Genomic DNA, 18,302 nt, shown 5'->3' on the forward strand with positions numbered 1-18,302 from the left:
CACCTCCACTCCAGACCGGAACCACTTGGTATGAAATACAAGCTATAATCGGCGACGCCCATAGGCCAGCATGACTATTTAAAGACGGTGGGCGTGACTAACCATCCAACCTGGTCTCCAGCAGGATTAACCCCCGAGAGCCTGAAGATCAGGCCGGCGCCACTGAGGCTATAGTGGCTGGAGGTGGAACTACCTCTGCCTGCCGGACGCTGTGGTGTGAACAGCTTCCGACATGACATAGGCCCAGACCTGGCAGATCTTCCTCGGCTGTCATGGTCTGCTGAGTTTCTGGGATTAGGTGGTTTTAGGGTTAACCTGGATGGAGTTTTCCTTCAGCTCCTAGCTCTCCGGAGCTTAGGCCACGCCCCCAGCAGTCATGTGTTTCAGGTCCTGTTTGTCTGAAGCACGCATCTTCACCTATGCTGCTCCGCTCCACAGGTATCTTTGGGCACAGTTTGTTTTAGTCAGGACACGTGCACTGGCTCAGTGAGCAGGTGCAGTGTGGTGTTCCTGACATCGGCATGACTCGTGTCCAGATCCCAGCGTATCTCCCAGGCTAGGCAGTCGTCTCCTGTTTTTCAGGGATGTTTGGCTCGCCTCGGTAGAGGACGCATGGGTCAGGGAGATAGTATCCTCAGGATATGAACTAGAGTTCGCTTCGCGTCCCCAAGATCATTTCTTTGAATCCCATCCTCCAAAAGATCCTGCTCTGGTTCCGGGCTTCTTTGCTTCCATCACATTCCTTCTCAGTTCGGGAGTTATCATTCCCATCCCAGAACAAGACCGCTTCACAGGTTTCTATTCAAACCTGTTTGTAGTGCCAAAGAAGGGCGGTGTGGTTCGGCCCATTCTGGATCTGAAGTTACTGAACAGAAGAATCCACCTGTGCCATTTCAGGATGGAGTCCCCCCCACTCAGTAATTGCTTCCCTAGAGGCGCAGGAATTCCTGGGCTCCATAGACATCCAAGAAGCCTACCTCCATGTTCCGATTTTTCCGGCTCACTAGAGGTTTGGCGGTGTAGCGGAACAATTTGCAGTTTGTCGCCCTGCCGTTCAGTCTCGCGACCGCCCCCAGGGTCTTCACAAAGATCATGGCAGCATTAATGGCCATTTTGAGGATCAAGGGCCTATTGTTTATCCAATACCTCAATGACATCCTCATCAAGGCTCCATCTCTCTCTCAGGCCCAGGAAAGTCTGTCCATTGTCCTCGACTCCGTAGCCCGGTTTGGTTGGCTAGTCAACAGGAAAAAGTCCTGCCTTGTTCCGACTCGGCATCTTGTCTTCCAAGGCATGCTGTTTGACACCCGACAGGTGAGGATTTTTCTCTCCGAAGAGAAGAGATCAACCCTCCAGCAGGGAGGTCTGTTATGATTGGGTCACCGAGGAGGAAAACAAGACCAAGCTAAGCCACAGAAAACCAGAGAGGTTGTTTGTAACTAAGCGGATTGCAGACCCCTGATCCTATCCACACAACTAACAGTAGCTGTGGAGCGTGCCTACGATGATCCTAGACACCTCGTCACAGCCGGAGAACTAAATAAGCCTAAAGCAAGAAAAGGGGAAATCTAAACTGCCCCAGAGCAGACTCCATAGGAATAGACAGCCCCCAAACATGTATTGTCGGTGAGACAAGATGAAAACACAAACACAGGTAGGAAAATAGGCTGAGCAAACGATGGGGCCCACACTAACTAGAAAGGACAGGAAAGGAAAGATACTGTCTGCAATCACTCCAAAAAACCCTGCAAAAATGTCCAACACTTCTGATAGCAAAAAAAACCTGAAGTCACTAGACTTCACCCACTAAATCAGCACTCTGGCATATTCTGAAAACAGGGCAAAAAGAGGCCAATCTAATAAGAGACAAAAAGCAAACTGGCACAAACAGTGACATAAGAATGGAAATTCAGCACAGCCCCAGCTGGGGCTGGCTGACCACACAAAAACTGAATAGACCAAACCAAATCAAATGTGAACAATAGCAAAGAACACTTAGCTTGAGAAGGCAGGAACTGAACTGGAAACTAAGACCTCAGGAGGCAGGAAAAAATCACCAGCATGGAAAGAGGGAGTCGGCTGTCTTTAAATCCAGTCAGAGACTCCAGATGTCCAATCATCGTCCTCATTATCAGGTGGCAGGTCTCTGTTAAATAGATCAGCTTCATTACCTCCTGCAACCACCAGAGGGAGCCTAAAAAGTGAACTCACGACTCCTCTGTCAATACAACCAGCTCCACCACCCTCACTCTGCAAGGCCTCCGGTTTTTTTCCTTCCGTTCAGCAATGAAGGTCTTGGGCAGAATGGTGGCTGCGTCGAAAGCAATCCCCTTTGCACTGTTTCACTCAAGACCACTTCAGCAGGCCTTCCTTTCGCAGTGGGACAGGTCTGTCCTGTCGCTGGATTGTCCGTTTCGTCTCTCTTCCTGAGTCAATTGGTCTCTTGACTGGTGGTTGTCATCCCCTCTCATCGTCCAGGGCTGGTCCTTCCTTCCTGTCCATTGGCAGGTGGTGATGACGGACGCCAGCCTTCTTGGCTGGGGGAGGCGGTTTTTCACCATCTGACGGTTCAGTGGAGTTAGTCGGCGAAGGAGTCCTCTCTACCGATCAACAGCCTCGAGATAAGGGCCATCCTTCTGTCCCTCCGTCACTGGGAAAAGCTTCTCAGGGGTCAGCCAGTCAGAATTCAAATGGACAATTCCACAGCACTGGCATATGCCAATCACCAAGGAGGGACCAGGAGTCCTCTGGCGATGGCTGAGGTATCCAGGATTCATCGCTGGGCGGAGATGACGGTTCTGGCAATATCCGCAGTGCATATTCCTGGTGTGGACAAATGGGCCACCGATTTTCTCAGCCGTGAGGGTCTCACGGCAGGAGTGGTCCCTGCCTCAGTAGGTATTCAATCAGATTTGTCTTCGATGGGGAACTCCAGATGTGGACATCATGGCGTCCCAGCTGAACAGGAAGGTTCCACTGTTCGTCTCCAGGTCCCGCGACCATCTCGCGGTGGGTGCCGATGCTCTGGCCATTTCTTGGTCTCAATTTGTGCTTCCGTACCTGTTTTCTCCCCTTCCCCTTCTACCCAGGCTGTTGAAGATCAAAGCGGAGGGAGTGCAGGTCATTCTGATTACAGCAGATTGGCCCAGAAGGTCTTGGTTCGCAGAGATCGTCAATCTTCTAGCGGACGCCCCTTGGAGGCTCCCAGACAGGCCAGATCTGCTGTCACAAAGGCCGATCTGCTACCATAGTTCTCGGTCGCTCAAGTTGACGGCGTGGCTGTTTAACCGCAGTTCTGAGAGCGTCCAGTTTCTCCGATCTGGTGATACACACCATGATCCAGGCTAGGATGTCATCATCTTCCAGGGTCTATTATCGGATCTGGAAAGCCTATTTCGGCTGGTGTGAGTCCAATGGCATTCTTTGTCGCTTCCTTCCCTTTTTGCTTTTTTTGCAAGCAGGACTTTATGCTTGCCTTGCCCTTACCTGCCCCTTTAGAGAACTCTCCATCCTCTTTCAGAAGTCCTTAGCCTCCCGTTCTCAAGTCAAAACTTTCCTACAAGGAGTAGCGCATGCGGGTCTCCCGTACCGGAATACCGTGGTGCCCTGGGACCTCAATCTTGTTCTGGAGGTCATGAGGAGTTCTCCCTTTGAACCTCTCATTGTTTCTCCCTGTCTGTTCTGTCCTGGAAGGTAGCATTTCTTGTGGCTATCACCTCCATTAGGTGCGTCTCAGAGTTGGCAGCTCTTTCCTGTCACCCTCCCATCTTGGTTCTTCACAGGATATGATGGTTTTGCCGTCTCCGCCTTCTTTCCTTTCCAAGGTGGTATCCACTTTTCACTTGTCCTCTCTTTCTTCTGGCCTGCTCTGACTCATTCTCTGGAGCACTCACTGAACAGGCTAGACCTAGTCAGGGTGGTGAGGATCTATCTGGCTAGGACTGCCTCCTTTTAGGAAGATGGATTTCCTATTCGTCATTCCAGATGGGGCATGAAGAGGCCTACCGGTCTCCAAGGCTACAATTGCTCGCTGGATCAGAACTGCAATTTTAGAGGCTTACCGGGTTAAGAACAGAGTGCCTCGCCCTCTGGGATTAAGGCTCACTCTACCCGGGCGTTGGGTGCCTCCTGGGCGGTACACCATGGGGCATCCGCCCTACAACTTTGCAAAGCGGCAACCTGGTCTTCCATCCACACGTTTGCCAAATTTTTCTAGGTCCATACCTACGCTTTGGCGGACGCCAGGCTAGGCAGAAGGATTTTGCAGGCGGCAGTGGTAAGTTCTCTGACCTGAATAGAGTTTTTCTGCTGTTTCCCTCACCAGGGACTGCTTTGTGACGTCCCATGGTTCCTGTGGTCCCCCAATGAAGCAATAGAGAAAACAATGAAGGCTCCGAGAAACAGATTTTACGGTAAGCAAACCAAAAACCTGTTTTCTGTCTGTTGTGTTTGTGGAGACAAAAAAGCTTATATAAAAGCCTTAAACTTCTGTGTGTGAATCAGACATGAGATCTAACGTGATAGAAGGATACAGTGTGGGGAAGACGGGAAACATTCATATAGACAGCCAGTGGTGATGGAGTCAGTGACACTCTGGACAGATGTTTCTAGAGCCGTAGATGATGAAGTCGTCCTCATCATGAAGTAGTTATTTCTCATGTCACGTGTAATGAATATCTCCTGCAGTATTGCTAATGCTGATTCCAGTGTCAGTAACTGAGATAAGAATTAACGTTATGGAAGATGAGTCTATGAGAAACGTATTCAGCTGCCGATTCCGAGAAAGAAACTGCTTGTTGTCTATGGCCTAAGTATATAGGTTTTATTAGTAGATGTAAAGAAGAAAACGAAATGCTGTAAACTAATAAATCTCATGTTTCCCTTATCTCCAGTAATTGTATTAGTACACAGGATTTTTATGATGTTACATCGGCTCATCTTTTCATTCAGATCTCTACAATATCGAATTCTCTCAGTGAAGATCTTCTACATAAGAACATTTTCCTGATTTATCCATCAAAGATGGATATGGACAGAGAAAAGATGGCAGAGAAAATATTACACCTCACCCTAGAGATCCTCTTCCGGCTTACTGGAGAGGTGAGAGATTCTGATGTCTCATTACATCATTCTTATCTATGAGAATAACAGATGGACAGAACTATAGTGAGATTTATTAATGTTTCTCGCCATAACCAGGATTACACAGTAGTGAAGAAGACCTCTAGTGAGTGCTGTCACGACCCTGTGTTTGAGGGATGCCTTAGACCCCAGAGCTCAATCATGTGGCCTCCTCCTCACTGCCTGATACATGAGGACATCAATGACCAGAAGATCCTACGACTCACCTACAAGATGATTGAGCTGCTCACTGGAGAGGTGACACTGCTGGGAATGCTAGGACATTACACAGTAACACTATGAAGGGATCGGGGGGATGACGGTATCATTGTATGTGTCAGGTTCCTATAAGGTGTCAGGATGTCACTGTCTATTTCTCCATGGAGGAGTGGGAGTATTTAGAAGGACACAAAGATCTGTACAAGAACATCATGATGGAGGTTCCCCAGCCCCTCACATCATCAGGTAATAGACAGGACTAAATACACACGGCCTATAATTATCTGTATGTAAAGAATGAATTCAGTCCCTGTATGTGTTTCCTTCAGTTCTATCCAGTAAGATGACAGCACTAGAGAGAGATCCCCATCCTCTTCTTCCACAGGACTGTAAACAAGAAGATCCCAATGCTCCTCAGGATCATCAGGTAGATGGAAAGGTGTCATGAGATCCTCCCTATGATGTGTAGACGGCTTTGAATGTCTTGTGTTCAGTCTTGTTTTATCCACCAGTATCTATTTTATACTTTTATAATGAGAAAGGTGGAGATGGCAGGATTAGAGCTGATCATACATGTGTCTTCTGAGACTTTTACAATATTTGTTTCAGGGTAAAGATCTGACCCATATTAATACTACAGAGATATATGTGAGGGATGATGAGTGGTGCAAAGAGGAGATTCCTACATATGACTACCCAGGTGAGTAGTAACCACTAAATAGAGAAGTCACAGATTCTTCTATGTCACCGACTGTAGCTGCTTTATCGGTGGTGTAGTCTGGTCGTATCACAATCATATGATCACCATTTTGCCTCCTGACCACAACATTCTCCTTCACCCAAAACTGTTCAAATGACTTTGGCCATTGGAAGCCCTTTTATATAGAATTTACCACCTGGAGGATCCACCTGCCCCCTGGGATTAGAAGACGCTGACCGTTACCTGCTGAGATCTGTAAACTACATAGCCAAATGACAGTGTACGTAGAATGTGTTGACAAGTTAGAAAATCACTTGAAGAAAAGTATTATGATGGGTCTGTAAGAGAAAGCGGAGGGTAATGATGCTGTTGGCTTCCTAGATCTCTGGGATCTTATTGGATGAATCTACCTTCTCTCCCTTCTGTGCTGCTGAATGTCTCATATGGTCCCTACAAGACCAGGTCCAGTCTTTCTGGCCAAACTTCTCTTTTATGATCACTAACATTAAATGTGCAGTGAGGCCAAGTGTGAATTTCTGTACAATAACAACAGAGTTTCCCTTTATCCTGACTTTTCAATTTGTATTAAATTAATTTCAAGTAGGCTTGTGATAAACTACAGGAAACCATTACACCTGTGCCATGATATATCTCTAAGCTGTGTGTGGCTGATGGCTGTAATATACATTTATTCACACCTGCAGGAGATGTGTTGGCATGGCTCGAGCCCTGGTTTCATGGATTCACTCCACGTCATAAATTATATTATGTTTTCGATCCTAAGAAATTCAGATTACTGCACAGTCTCTCCTGAAACGGGGAGCAATATTATTTTCTCTAATCTTCTGGACAGGACTCATAGTAGAACTAGAGGTACACCATAAATGAGTGCAACTCTGGATTACTGTTGGAGATCTCCCTTCATACATACGTTGTTGTTGATGTAACATTTTTTTGCTCTTTCTTTTTTTACCTGTTCATTCTGTAAAAGCTCTCCATCGCCTCTTCCAAATGCCTAAGATCTAAATTTAAAGTGAACTTGTCAGTAGGATTGTGCACCGTTATGTACAAACAGTATCAGGTCAGCGCCGTTATGCTGATTATAGGTAGATGGTTGACCCAGCTTAGGGGAAGGAATTTTTTTCCCTATGGAGAAAATTGGCTTCTACTCTGTGGGTTTTTTGCCTTCCCCAGGATCAACAATGCAGAACAGCTGCACTAAAAATAGGCTGAACTAGATGGATATAAGGTCTTCCTTCAGCCTTCAAAACTATGTTACAATGATGCCTGGTGATGAAATCCATCTTGTGATTGTTGTTTACTCTGTATTTGTAGTTTTCAGTTAATGAGATCCTCGTGCTATGGGGTGGGGCTGCATGTGGGGCTGAGGGCGTGGCTGCAGATGAACTGTGGGCGTGGCTGCAGGTTAGTCTGTGGGCGGGGCTTTGTGGTGCTCTGCTTACATATTCATCTGTATTGTCTTATGACAGGTCACTGATCCTTTAGTGATTGGCCCTCTATTTTTACATAATGCATATAATAGTGTTGATATTATTGTTGATAATGCCTATAATATTGTGGCTATTGTGAGGCTTAGAAAAAAAATTACATCCAGCAAAATGACAGTAACATCTATCTCTTACTTATAGATGCTACTGCGCAGGCGCCGTCATCGCCAGTGACATTTTGCTGGATGTAATTTTTTTTTCTAAGCCTCACAATAGCCACAATATTATAGGCATTATCAACAATAATATCAACACTATTATATTCATTATGTAAAAATGGGGGGCAGGTCACTGAGGGATCAGTAACCTGTTATAAGCCAATACAGATGCATATTTAGTCAGAGCACCACATAAAGCCCCACCCACAGATCCACCACAGCCCCGCCCCAAAGCATGAGAATCTCGTTAACTGAAAACTACAAATACAGATTAAACAACAACCACAAGACGGATTTCATCACCAGGTATCACTGTAATCAGTATATCGGCGCCGACCTGACAGTGTCTGTAGGTTACTGTGCACAATCCTGCTGACAGGTTCCTTTTAAGACATCTCAGCTCTGCACTATTATACACAGTTCTCTTTAAATGTATAATATTTCCAATTGAAACTCGTCTAACAGAAAATATTGGCCCTTACGATAGTTTATATTGTGAAGTCACCGGGCCCCATACTCTAATTACCCCAGAGAGGTTTCACCACTAGTTACTCATTTATTACTGATGAAGACTGTTGAGTTTGATCAGTTCAGTAGATGTTATTGTCTATAGACCTAGTTTTTTACTACAGTAGTTAGTGTCCAAAATACTCTGATTTATCCTCTTCCCGCTGCCAGTTTTGTGCTCTTAATCAGGCCCCATTTTTAAAATCTGACGTGTGTCACTTTATGTGGTGAAAACTTTGGAATTATTCACAAAGGATGACAGAAAACAAATGAATCTTACAAATTTTCCAACTTCACACAATACCTTATATACGGTTGTACAATACTCTCTGGGCACATGGCAGTGATTAGAAGGGAAGGAGCGCCATTTAGCTATTTGAATGCAGATCTAGCTGGAATACTTTGCAGACACAATGTATTGGGAGCACTGTTCATGGTCACCTGGCAGCTCAAAAGATGTCCACCATGAACATGCTTGGCACTATCTTCTCTGCTTTCCATATCCCAAGGATTGCCTTGCTCATTGTTATTAAACACCCTTACATGGATATGGACTTCCACTGGGACCCCTAGGCTTGGACCATGGTATTCTGTGGTATTACATAGCAAGAAGAACAGTCAGGTAGTTGGGTCAGAACCAGAAGGACAGAATCAGAAAACACAAGAGTAGTCAGTAAACGGGCCACGGTCACAACAGGAAACAAATACACAAGCCGCGAGCTGAGCACAGAGGACTGAACCAGAGGAGAACAAGGCTGTATCTGGCAGATTCCGGACATATGCTTTGAGCTTTATTAGGGTGTGGTACTTTCTAATTGGCTGAAGTAGGGAGCAGATTCCTCCAGCTGGACAGCAGGAACAGATCCCAGATGAGATTGGACACACCATATGCAGAAGCCCTAATATAACTAAATGACATAAAACCAGAATCGAAATAAAGCGATTCCATTTTATAAAATAATTCACTGAGGGTTATAATCTCTAGAAGGAGTGAATATTTTGACTCAGCAGCCTCTTTCCAAAAATGTACACCCAGTGGATATTGGAGAGTGAAAATTACACATTTGCCATTTTATTACCCCACACATAGTGCCCAGATTGTGCTCCAGGAGACACACACCGCAAATTAAGTGGATTCTTCTCACTATAATATTGCTAAATACAGGGATCCTAAATGTTGTTTGAGCACACTGCAAGGGTCAGAAGTGAGAGAGGAATTTTGCTGGATTGGTTGCTTTTCAACAGCCTTTGAGCCTTTGAGCCACTAATAGTGTGGGAACCTCTGATTTTCCATTGAAAACTGATGGACCTGAGTGGGAACTTGTTTTTTTGTGAGATGAGATTTAATATGGTTTTCATCTGCATAACATTGATTGGTTTCTTTATATTCTATATTTGGGAGGCAGAATGAACAAACAAACACTACGCGCTACTGGTTCATCCAGTAAGGTTTTCTATTAGACTGTGAACTGTCATTGTCTTGGTAAATAAAGTTTTTTACATAACTTGCCATTTTTATAGACAGTTTAAGTAGAAATGTTAAAAAATATAAGTTAAGGATATTTTATTAAATAATTGTTTATCTAAGCAGATGACTGTACCAAGAGATCAGAGGGACAGCTGACATCTTCAATTTTTAAATCTGATGATGAGATCCTACAAGATACAGCTGAAGTGATTGCTGTTACTCCAGATATACCATCATCCATTCACAGCAAAGATCTGTCATCTGATCCTATGAAACAGGTCCCATCTTCAGATTCATTACCGACTACTAATGAAAACCAAAGTCACAAAAGAGGCATTAAAAAACAAACTGATCCTAAAGCAAAGAAGTCATTTTCCTGTTCAGAATGTGGGAAATGTTTTAACAGTAAATCAGCTTGTGTTAAGCACCAGAGAACTCACACAGGGGAGAAGCCTTTCTCATGTTCAGAATGTGGGAAATGCTATTACCAGAAAGCGCATCTTGCTAGACACCAGAGAATCCACACAGGAGAGAAGCCTTTTTCATGTTCAGAATGTGGGAAATGCTATTACCAGAAAGCGCATCTTTATAGACACCAGGAATTTCACACAGGGGAGAAGCCTTTTTCCTGTTCAGAATGTGGTAAATATTTTAAAAAGAAATTCAATCTTGTTATACACCAGAGAATTCACACAGTGGAGAAGCCTTTTTCCTGTTCAGAGTGTGGGAAATGTTTTTACTATAAATCATATCTTGTTAGGCACCAGAAAACTCACACAGGGGAGAAGCCATTTTCATGTTCAGAATGTGGGAAATGTTTTGCACATGTATCAGCTTTTGTTAACCACCAAAGAATTCACACAGGGGAGAAGCCTTTTTCCTGTTCAGAATGTGGGAAACGTTTTTACCAGAAATCCTATCTTGTTAGTCACCAGAAAACGCACACAGGGGAGAAGCCTATTTCCTGTTCAGAATGTGGGAAATGTTTTAACAGTAAATCAGCTTGTGTTAAGCACCAGAGAACTCACACAGGGGAGAAGCCTTTTTTCTGTTCAGCATGTGGGAAATATTTTACCAAGAAATTCAGTCTTGTTATACACCAGAGAATTCACACAGGAGAGAAACCTTTTTCCTGTTCAGAATGTGGGAAATGTTTTTACCAGAAATCATATCTTATTAGTCACCAGAAAACTCACACAGGGGAGAAGCCATTTTCATGTTCAGAATGTGGGAAATGTTTTAACAGTAAATCATCTTGTGTTAAGCACCAGAGAACTCACACAGGGGAGAAGCCTTTTTCCTGTTCAGAATGTGGGAATTGTTTTAACAGTAAATCAGCTTGTGTTAACCACCAGAGAACTCACACAGGGGAGAAGCCTTTTTTCTGTTCAGAATGTGGGAAATATTTTAACAAGAAATTCAATCTTGTTATACACCAGAGAATTCACACAGGGGAGAAGCCTTTTTCCTGTTCAGAATGTGGAAAATGTTTTTACCATAAATTATATCTTGTTAGACACCAGAAAACTCACACAGGGGAGAAGCTTTTTTCCTGTTCAGAATGTGGGAAATGTTTTAACCAGAAATCGGTTCTTGTTAGACATCAGAGAAGTCACACAAAGGAGAAGCCTTTTTCATTTTCTTAATGTGGGAAATATTTTACTTTGAAATCAACTGTTAATAAACATCAGAGATGTAACCATAATTGGATCTTCTTTAAGGGGTTGTCTTTTGTCATTCTTCATGTTTGCTGACAAAAGTATAAAACTAAGCTTTACTAATTCCAAATGTAAAACTACCCATAATTCACCCCCTGAAGGTTAGTCAGAAGGTGACTAATAAAAAAATATATGCCCCACATTTCAATATATAGGATGAGGTGATGTATACAGATTCACTCTCAAAGCCTCTCATTTCTATGGGTTTCATCGTCCTCACCAAAGGCGTCTCGTCATGAGACATTATTTAATATTGACCTATATTCACACTAGACTAGACTAGACAAAAAAAACTACTAAAATCATGTGTCATGTTATCCGAAACAGTCAGAAACCTAGCCACATATTGGCAGATCCCAAACTTCAAACTATATACTTTGTAAGTTTATAAGCCATTCCATTGTCCGTCAGTCAGGAATAGAAAGTATGTGAAAATACAGTATAATTATTGTGTTTTTTCTCTTATAGGGACTGCCCTAGTTTGATATTATAACAGCTGTCAATTAGTAATGCAGAAAAATTGTCCTAGACTAAACTCCTTGGTCCTATTTCTTTCGGGTTTCAGTTTTCAGACAGCCCAATATATACCATTCAGGGAAAACTTACCTGCTCCAAAGATGATTAGCAGCTTCTAACTAATGGCCATGCTGCTGTCTGTCAGGGAATGAATGCAATAACGTTATAAAGACTAGGGATATGTGCAACCATAATGTCTGGGAGATCTGTGCAATTATTTAGTATGAATATGGAAATGATCTCTGGAAGTTCAGTGTTCCCTGAGTGGTATATACTGTATTTTCACATCCATGTACTGTATATGGATACACCTAAATAAAATGAGAATGGTTGGTGATATCAACATCCTATTTGTGGCACATAAGTATATGGGAGCGGGAAACTTCAAGATGGGTGTTGACCATGACGGCCATTTTGAAGTCGGCCACTTTGGATTCAACTTTATTTTTTCCAATGGGAAGAGGGTCATGTGACACATCAAACTTATTGAGAATTTCACAAGAAAAACAATGGTGTGCTTAGTTTTAACGTAACTTTATTCTTTCATGAGTTATTTACAAGTTACTTTTTGTTTACAGCCATTGACATGTCGCAGAGGTTAACAATTTTTGTTTTGCCCATTCTGCAAATTCAGCGCACCCATCTGGGTCATCCTCGTTGAGATGCTGCAGCAGCTGGATTTTGTAAGGGTGCCATTTTGTGAATAGCTAATATCTGCTGAAGGCATGTTCGACTGATGCCAGATCGGCAGAATGGGCAAAACAAAAATTGGAACAGGACCCTCAGTTTACACAGAACATTATGTTCAGTGATGAGGCAAACTTTTTTTGGGTGGGTCATTTATATAGATACACCTAAATAAAATGGGTATGGTGACAGTTTTCTTGTGTAGGGTGTCTTGCATTGAAATCTGCTGCAATGACCCGGGTACTGCGTTCACAAGACATCATCACAATTTCTATCCGTTCTGCACATGTTTACAGCTATTGACATGTCACAGAGGTTAACAAAGAGAAACTTGTAAATAACTCATGAAAGAATAAAGTTACTTTAAAACCAAGCACACCTTTGTTTTTCCTGTGAAATTCTCAATAAGTTTGATGTGTAACATGACCCTCTTCCCATTGGAAAAAATAAAGTTGGATCCAAAATGGCCGACATGGTCACCACCTATCTTGAAGTTTCCCCCTCCCATATACTAATGTGCCACAATCGGGAAGTTGATATCACCAACCATTCCCATTCTATTTAGATGTATCCATGTACATGGCCCACCCTGTAAAATGAATTCAAGGATGGAATATTATATCGGAGTTTTATTATTATTATTATTATTTATATAGCACCATTAATTCCATTGTGCTGTACATGAGGAGAGTTACAAAGTTATAGATAACGTCAACATTAAACAAATTTACAATGACAGACTGGTGCAGAGGAGAGAGGACCCTGTCCTAGCGGACTTACATTCTACGGGATAGTGGGGAAGAGACAGTAGGTCGGGGGTGCATCTGGTGGTGATGAGGTGGCAGCTCAGGCAGTGGTGAGGCAGCAGAATGGTTATAACAGGCTTTAAGCTTTCCTGAAAAGATGGGGTTTCAGGTTCCGTTTGAAGTATCCGAGGGTGGTAGATAACCGGATGTGTTGAGGCATGGCATTCCAGAGGGTAGGGGATATTCGGGAGAAATCTTGGAGCCGGTTGTGTGAGGAACGAATAGGTGTGGAGGAGAGAAGGAGGTCTTGCGAGGATCGAAGATTACGTGAAGAAAGATATTGGGAGATTAGTTCAGAGATATAGGGAGGGGACAGGTTGTGGATGGCTTTGTAGGTCAGTGTTAGTAGATTGAACTGGATTCGTTGGGGAATTGGGAGCCAGTGGAGGGATTTGCAGAGGGAAGAGACATGGGAGTAGCGAGGACAGAGGTGGATTAGTCGGGCAGAAGAGTTGAAGACAGACTGGAGTGGTGCAAGAGTGTTAGCAGGGAGGCCACAGAGGAGAGTGTTGCAGTAGTCAAGGTGGGAGATGAGGACATGTACAAGAGTTTTAGTAGATTGAGGGCTGAAGAAGGGACGGATTCTGGAAATATTTTTGAGTTGGAGGCGACAGGAGGTGGCAAGAGTTTGGACGTGCGGTTTGAAGGACAGGGCAGAGTCGAGAGTTAGGCAGCGGATTTCAGGTGCAGGAGAGAGCGTGATGCCGTTTACCATAATAGATAGATCGGGTAGGGAAGATACGTGAGATGGAGGAAAGATAATGAGTTCAGTTTTGTCTACATTGAGTTTTAGAAAGTGAGAGGTGAAAAAGGAGGATATGGCTGATAGACACTCTGGGATTCAGGAAAGCAGAGAGGTGACGTCTGGGCCAGAGAGGTAGATCTGAGTGTCGTCTGCATACAGGTGGTAATGGAAGCCATGGGACTTTATGAGTTGTCCTAGGTCAAGGGTATAGATGGAAAAAAGTATGGGCCCCAGGACAGAGCCTTGGGGGACTCCCAACACAGAGAGGGCGGGATGAGGAGGTAGTGTGGTAGTGTTTACAGGATAAAACAAACACCAACAGAAAATAACCCAAAACAAACATTTATCAGTAAAAATAACTCATCTTTATTAGGTAAACTATAAAAGAATTGCACCATTTTCCGATAGCAGTATTGTCTCCATTTTTCATGATCTCGGGATGGGTGAGGGCTTATTTTTTGTGCGCTGAGCTGTTGTTTTTAATGAATACCATTTTGATGCAGATACACTCTTTTTATCGCCCGTTATCGAATTTTTATTGCAAAAAAGCGTAATTCTGGTGTTTTGACTTTTTTAGAGATCGGGTAAATTCTTTTTTAAATTGATAGATCGGGCGATTCTTAATGCGGCAATACCAAATATATGTATGTTTGATTTTTTTTCTTTTTTATTTTGAATGGGGCGAAAGGGGGGTGATTTGAATGTTTTGGGGTTTTTTTACTTTTGGCATTGTGAAGACATACAATGCTGTTTCTTAATTAACCAGACAACTACTTTAGCAAACTAAGAATAATAGAATGTTATCTGTATGCTAGCTTTCAAATTTAAGTGTTGATTTCTGGTTGGTCAAGAAAGCAGACTTTTGTTTGTGTAAGCTGGTAATATTGACTTTTATTGTGCGCTTATCCTTGATCACTTGTGATGTTTGCTGATATGCTAATTATGCATTGTGTTATGGAGCCAGTTTCTTGACTTCGAAAGCAGAAAGGGAAAAACTATGCAAATAGTTTACATAATCAAGTAATGCTGCTTGATCTCATCTCTATTCTTACCCTTTATGTAAATACTGAATGAGGGACACTTGTTAAGTCTAAACATAGGTTGCATGCCTCTGTATAACGGTATAAAGAGACTGAGAGAGAAACAGCCAGAGATTCTGCCAAGATATCCATACATCCAAAGGACCAGAGACAGGACAGCAGCCACAACATCATGGCTCCATCATGAGGGACATGGATCTATCATTCTATAGGAAACAACCTAGGGATTTTCAGCCTCGGTTGAAAGAATACAGATCTGCTCCATTGACCATCGCTGAACCATGGATAAGTTTAAAGAAGCCAGGTTGTGATCAACTGGCCTTGTACCTAGTATGGACTCAATGGACTGTCATCTTCCTACGTTTGTCGTTATCTCCTCTCTGTGTGCATGCCACAGGCAGAGTAAGAGCCTAGGTGCTCTGAAGTTAGAGCTGCTATTATCCCGGAGAATCAGCGGAAGGGTGAGACTCTGTAATGTGCACCATCTTGAGTATTTTGCTGGGACTGTTCTATGTGTTATCTGGCTGTTTTCTGGTTCAATAAAGCATTACCACACTTTTACCCTCACCCTGTGTTGTCTGAGTAGCGTTTTGCCCATGTTAAAAGGAGAGCAGGAGTTCGGCGAGACGATCTCTGGTCCATGCGGTTTCGGCTAGCGGACTGGGGTGCCCACTCACCCCCCCCATGTCTCCACAGGCATGCTTCAATAGTCTCCATGGGAGACTAGTAGCTGCCATAACCCGATCGGCTCTGCTACATACAGGCGATGATCAGATCGCCTGTATGTAGTAGAGTTGCTCACTTGCTATGAGCACCGACCAGCACGCAGCTCTCTTAGGATCTGGCAGTGACAACCATAGATGTCTGCTAGAGACCTCTTGTCATGCCAGCCCATCAGTGACCCGTGATCACGTGACATGGTCACCGATGGGCAGGATTTCTGGCCCATCATGTTCCGGAAAAGATGTGGGCTCCGTACCGGAGCCCACATCAAAAGGAGGGAGTCGACATCAGCGTACACTTACACCCGATGTTGGAAAAGGGTCAAAGGGGATTGTTTTTACAGAGAACGAAGTGGTAATCAATCAAGTATACATACAAATAATTACAAAAATACACAGCTTATGTTAAATATGTAGAGATCCACCAAATGAGTGGATGGGGATTAACTCGCTTGGCGGCGATATTGAGGCACACAGGAACACTCTTGCTTAAAGTAACAGCCTGTGTGGTTTATTTTCTTCATAAACCAATGTCACAGGAACACAAGGCAACAGTCTTACATCAGACAGATGAGTTCTTAATGTCCAAAGTAGAGCTTCGCGCTCTCAGGCCTGTGGGCACACAAGCTGTGCCATGTCCAGCACGCATGCTCTATAGCCAGAACACAGTCTCTTACTGACCACGGTCAGCATTACTCACGGTTTATTACTCATGGGTTATCAGGGAAGTGGCCGCACTGGGATCACTGTTCCAGACAGTGCCTTGCTCACTAGGCTGTCTATAGTTGCAGAGCCACAGCTGGGCAGTAGCTTCCCTACACACAGCCGTCACAGACTATCAGGTCAGGGCCTTTCCATGTGCTCTTCAGGAAGTTCAATCCCAGACACTTCCAACACACCCAGGCCTTCCGGGACCTTGCACTCTGACCACTCAGGTTCAAACACACAACCCATGTGATCAGACCTCAGTCACATATCCCAGATCACCCCCATATGTGGGCGGTGTATGTGTGGCTAGCCGATCCCGCCCAGCTCTATGACTAGCCCTATAAGCCGCCCTTATAGGTAGATAAATTGTGGACTACAAGTCCCAGCATAACAACGCTATTTTGGCTTATAGCGCAGAGAACCTCTGCGACACATACTGGACATTTACAACCATGCTGGTCACTGTTTCACAATCAAGGAAATGCCCACATGCATATTCTGAGTCACATATGCAGCGCCCCCTAGCTTTAACAGAGGTTACTGCACCACAAATAGTATATAGCTATGACAAGAAAATATAATTTGCATAAACCATGTGTAGATATAAAAAGATCTAAAAATTAGTGGCTATGTGCAAAAGTGCCATCATAGAGTAAAATGTATCCTAAGAGAGTGTCACTATCAAGGTGGAAATGAGATTAAGTGCACCGTATTTATTGAGTATAAGATATATCTATATATATATAGTGGTGTAGTGACCACTGTGTCCGCTAGGGGGCACTGAGTAGGTGTCCCAGGACGGGCGTATAGCCATATCCACAGTGGTAATAGGAGCAGGGTCCTAAATGACTGGTATGTATCCCAAGGTGGGTGGCCTTGGGATGGAGGCTTGAGTATGTGCTGATCAGCAGAGTTGATCTTTCACGCCAATGTGTGAGGGAGAAGTCTTCAGTTGACTGGTGAGACCAGTAACCTACAAATCCACCCAGGGGCATGTATCTAGAACACCTATAGAAGGAAAGACCAAAGACCAAGGCCGATATTCTGACCCCTGGGGGCGGGGGAGGCCTAATGTAGAGATGAGGCCGTACGATAGACAAAACAGACAGACGGTTCTCTCGACCTATTGGGCAAGGTGACATGGGTGCCTGGTCTTGAGATCCCAATGTAATATGTGTTCAACCCCACAAGTTTGAACAGAGGGGGGAGGTATGTGGTGTAGTGACCACTGTGTCTGCTAGGGGGTGCTGTGTGGGTGTCCCAGGACGGACATATAGCCATATCCAGAGTGGTAATAGGAGCAGGGTCCTAAATGACTGGTATGTATCCCAAGGTGGGTGGCCTTGGGATGAAGGCTTGAGTATGTGCTGATCAGCAGAGCTGATCTTTCATGCCAATGTGTGAGGGAGAAGTCTTCAGGTGACTGGTGAGACCAGTTGCCTACAAATCCACCCAGGGGCGTGTATCTAGAACGCCTATAGTAAAGACTGTGTGTGAATGATTGAAGGACCTGTGGAGAGGTCATAGCCATGTGATTCGGTGGGTGTGGCTACACACCATATATGGTGACTAGGGTAGGTCACATGAGTGAATGCTTGGACCCGGTTGGTCCATTTGGAAGGTCCCGCTGGCAGGGCTGTGGAGTCTGAGTCGGTGCTCATTTTGGTGGAGTCGGGGTC

The 18,302-nt window shown here is 44.1% G+C and overlaps 2 protein-coding genes across 4 annotated transcripts in view; one reads left to right on the plus strand and one right to left on the minus strand.

Annotated features, from left to right (window-relative positions):
• The window catches only part of LOC141047068 (uncharacterized), a 58,790-nt gene extending 47,389 nt beyond the window's left edge, over positions 1 to 11,401 (plus strand). For 2 of the 3 annotated variants that reach the window (XM_073542001.1, XM_073542000.1), the window contains 6 exons: positions 4,951 to 5,100; positions 5,200 to 5,379; positions 5,463 to 5,586; positions 5,670 to 5,767; positions 5,950 to 6,040; positions 9,805 to 11,401. In XM_073542001.1, coding sequence (XP_073398102.1) covers positions 4,951 to 5,100; positions 5,200 to 5,379; positions 5,463 to 5,586; positions 5,670 to 5,767; positions 5,950 to 6,040; positions 9,805 to 11,327 — 2,166 coding nt within the window. In that variant the 3' untranslated portion in view covers positions 11,328 to 11,401. Of the gene's footprint in view, positions 1 to 4,324; positions 4,413 to 4,950; positions 5,101 to 5,199; positions 5,380 to 5,462; positions 5,587 to 5,669; positions 5,768 to 5,949; positions 6,041 to 9,804 lie in introns of all 3 variants that reach the window. The other variant, XM_073542002.1, reaches the window with a different exon arrangement.
• LOC141047065 (uncharacterized) overlaps positions 1 to 18,302 on the minus strand; it is a 570,550-nt gene that overhangs the window by 137,673 nt on the left and 414,575 nt on the right. The window lies entirely within an intron of this gene.

Source organism: Dendrobates tinctorius, unplaced genomic scaffold (assembly GCF_039654945.1).
Source record: "Dendrobates tinctorius isolate UK_male_01 unplaced genomic scaffold, ASM3965494v1 ptg000126l, whole genome shotgun sequence".
Taxonomy (NCBI): domain Eukaryota; kingdom Metazoa; phylum Chordata; class Amphibia; order Anura; family Dendrobatidae; genus Dendrobates; species Dendrobates tinctorius.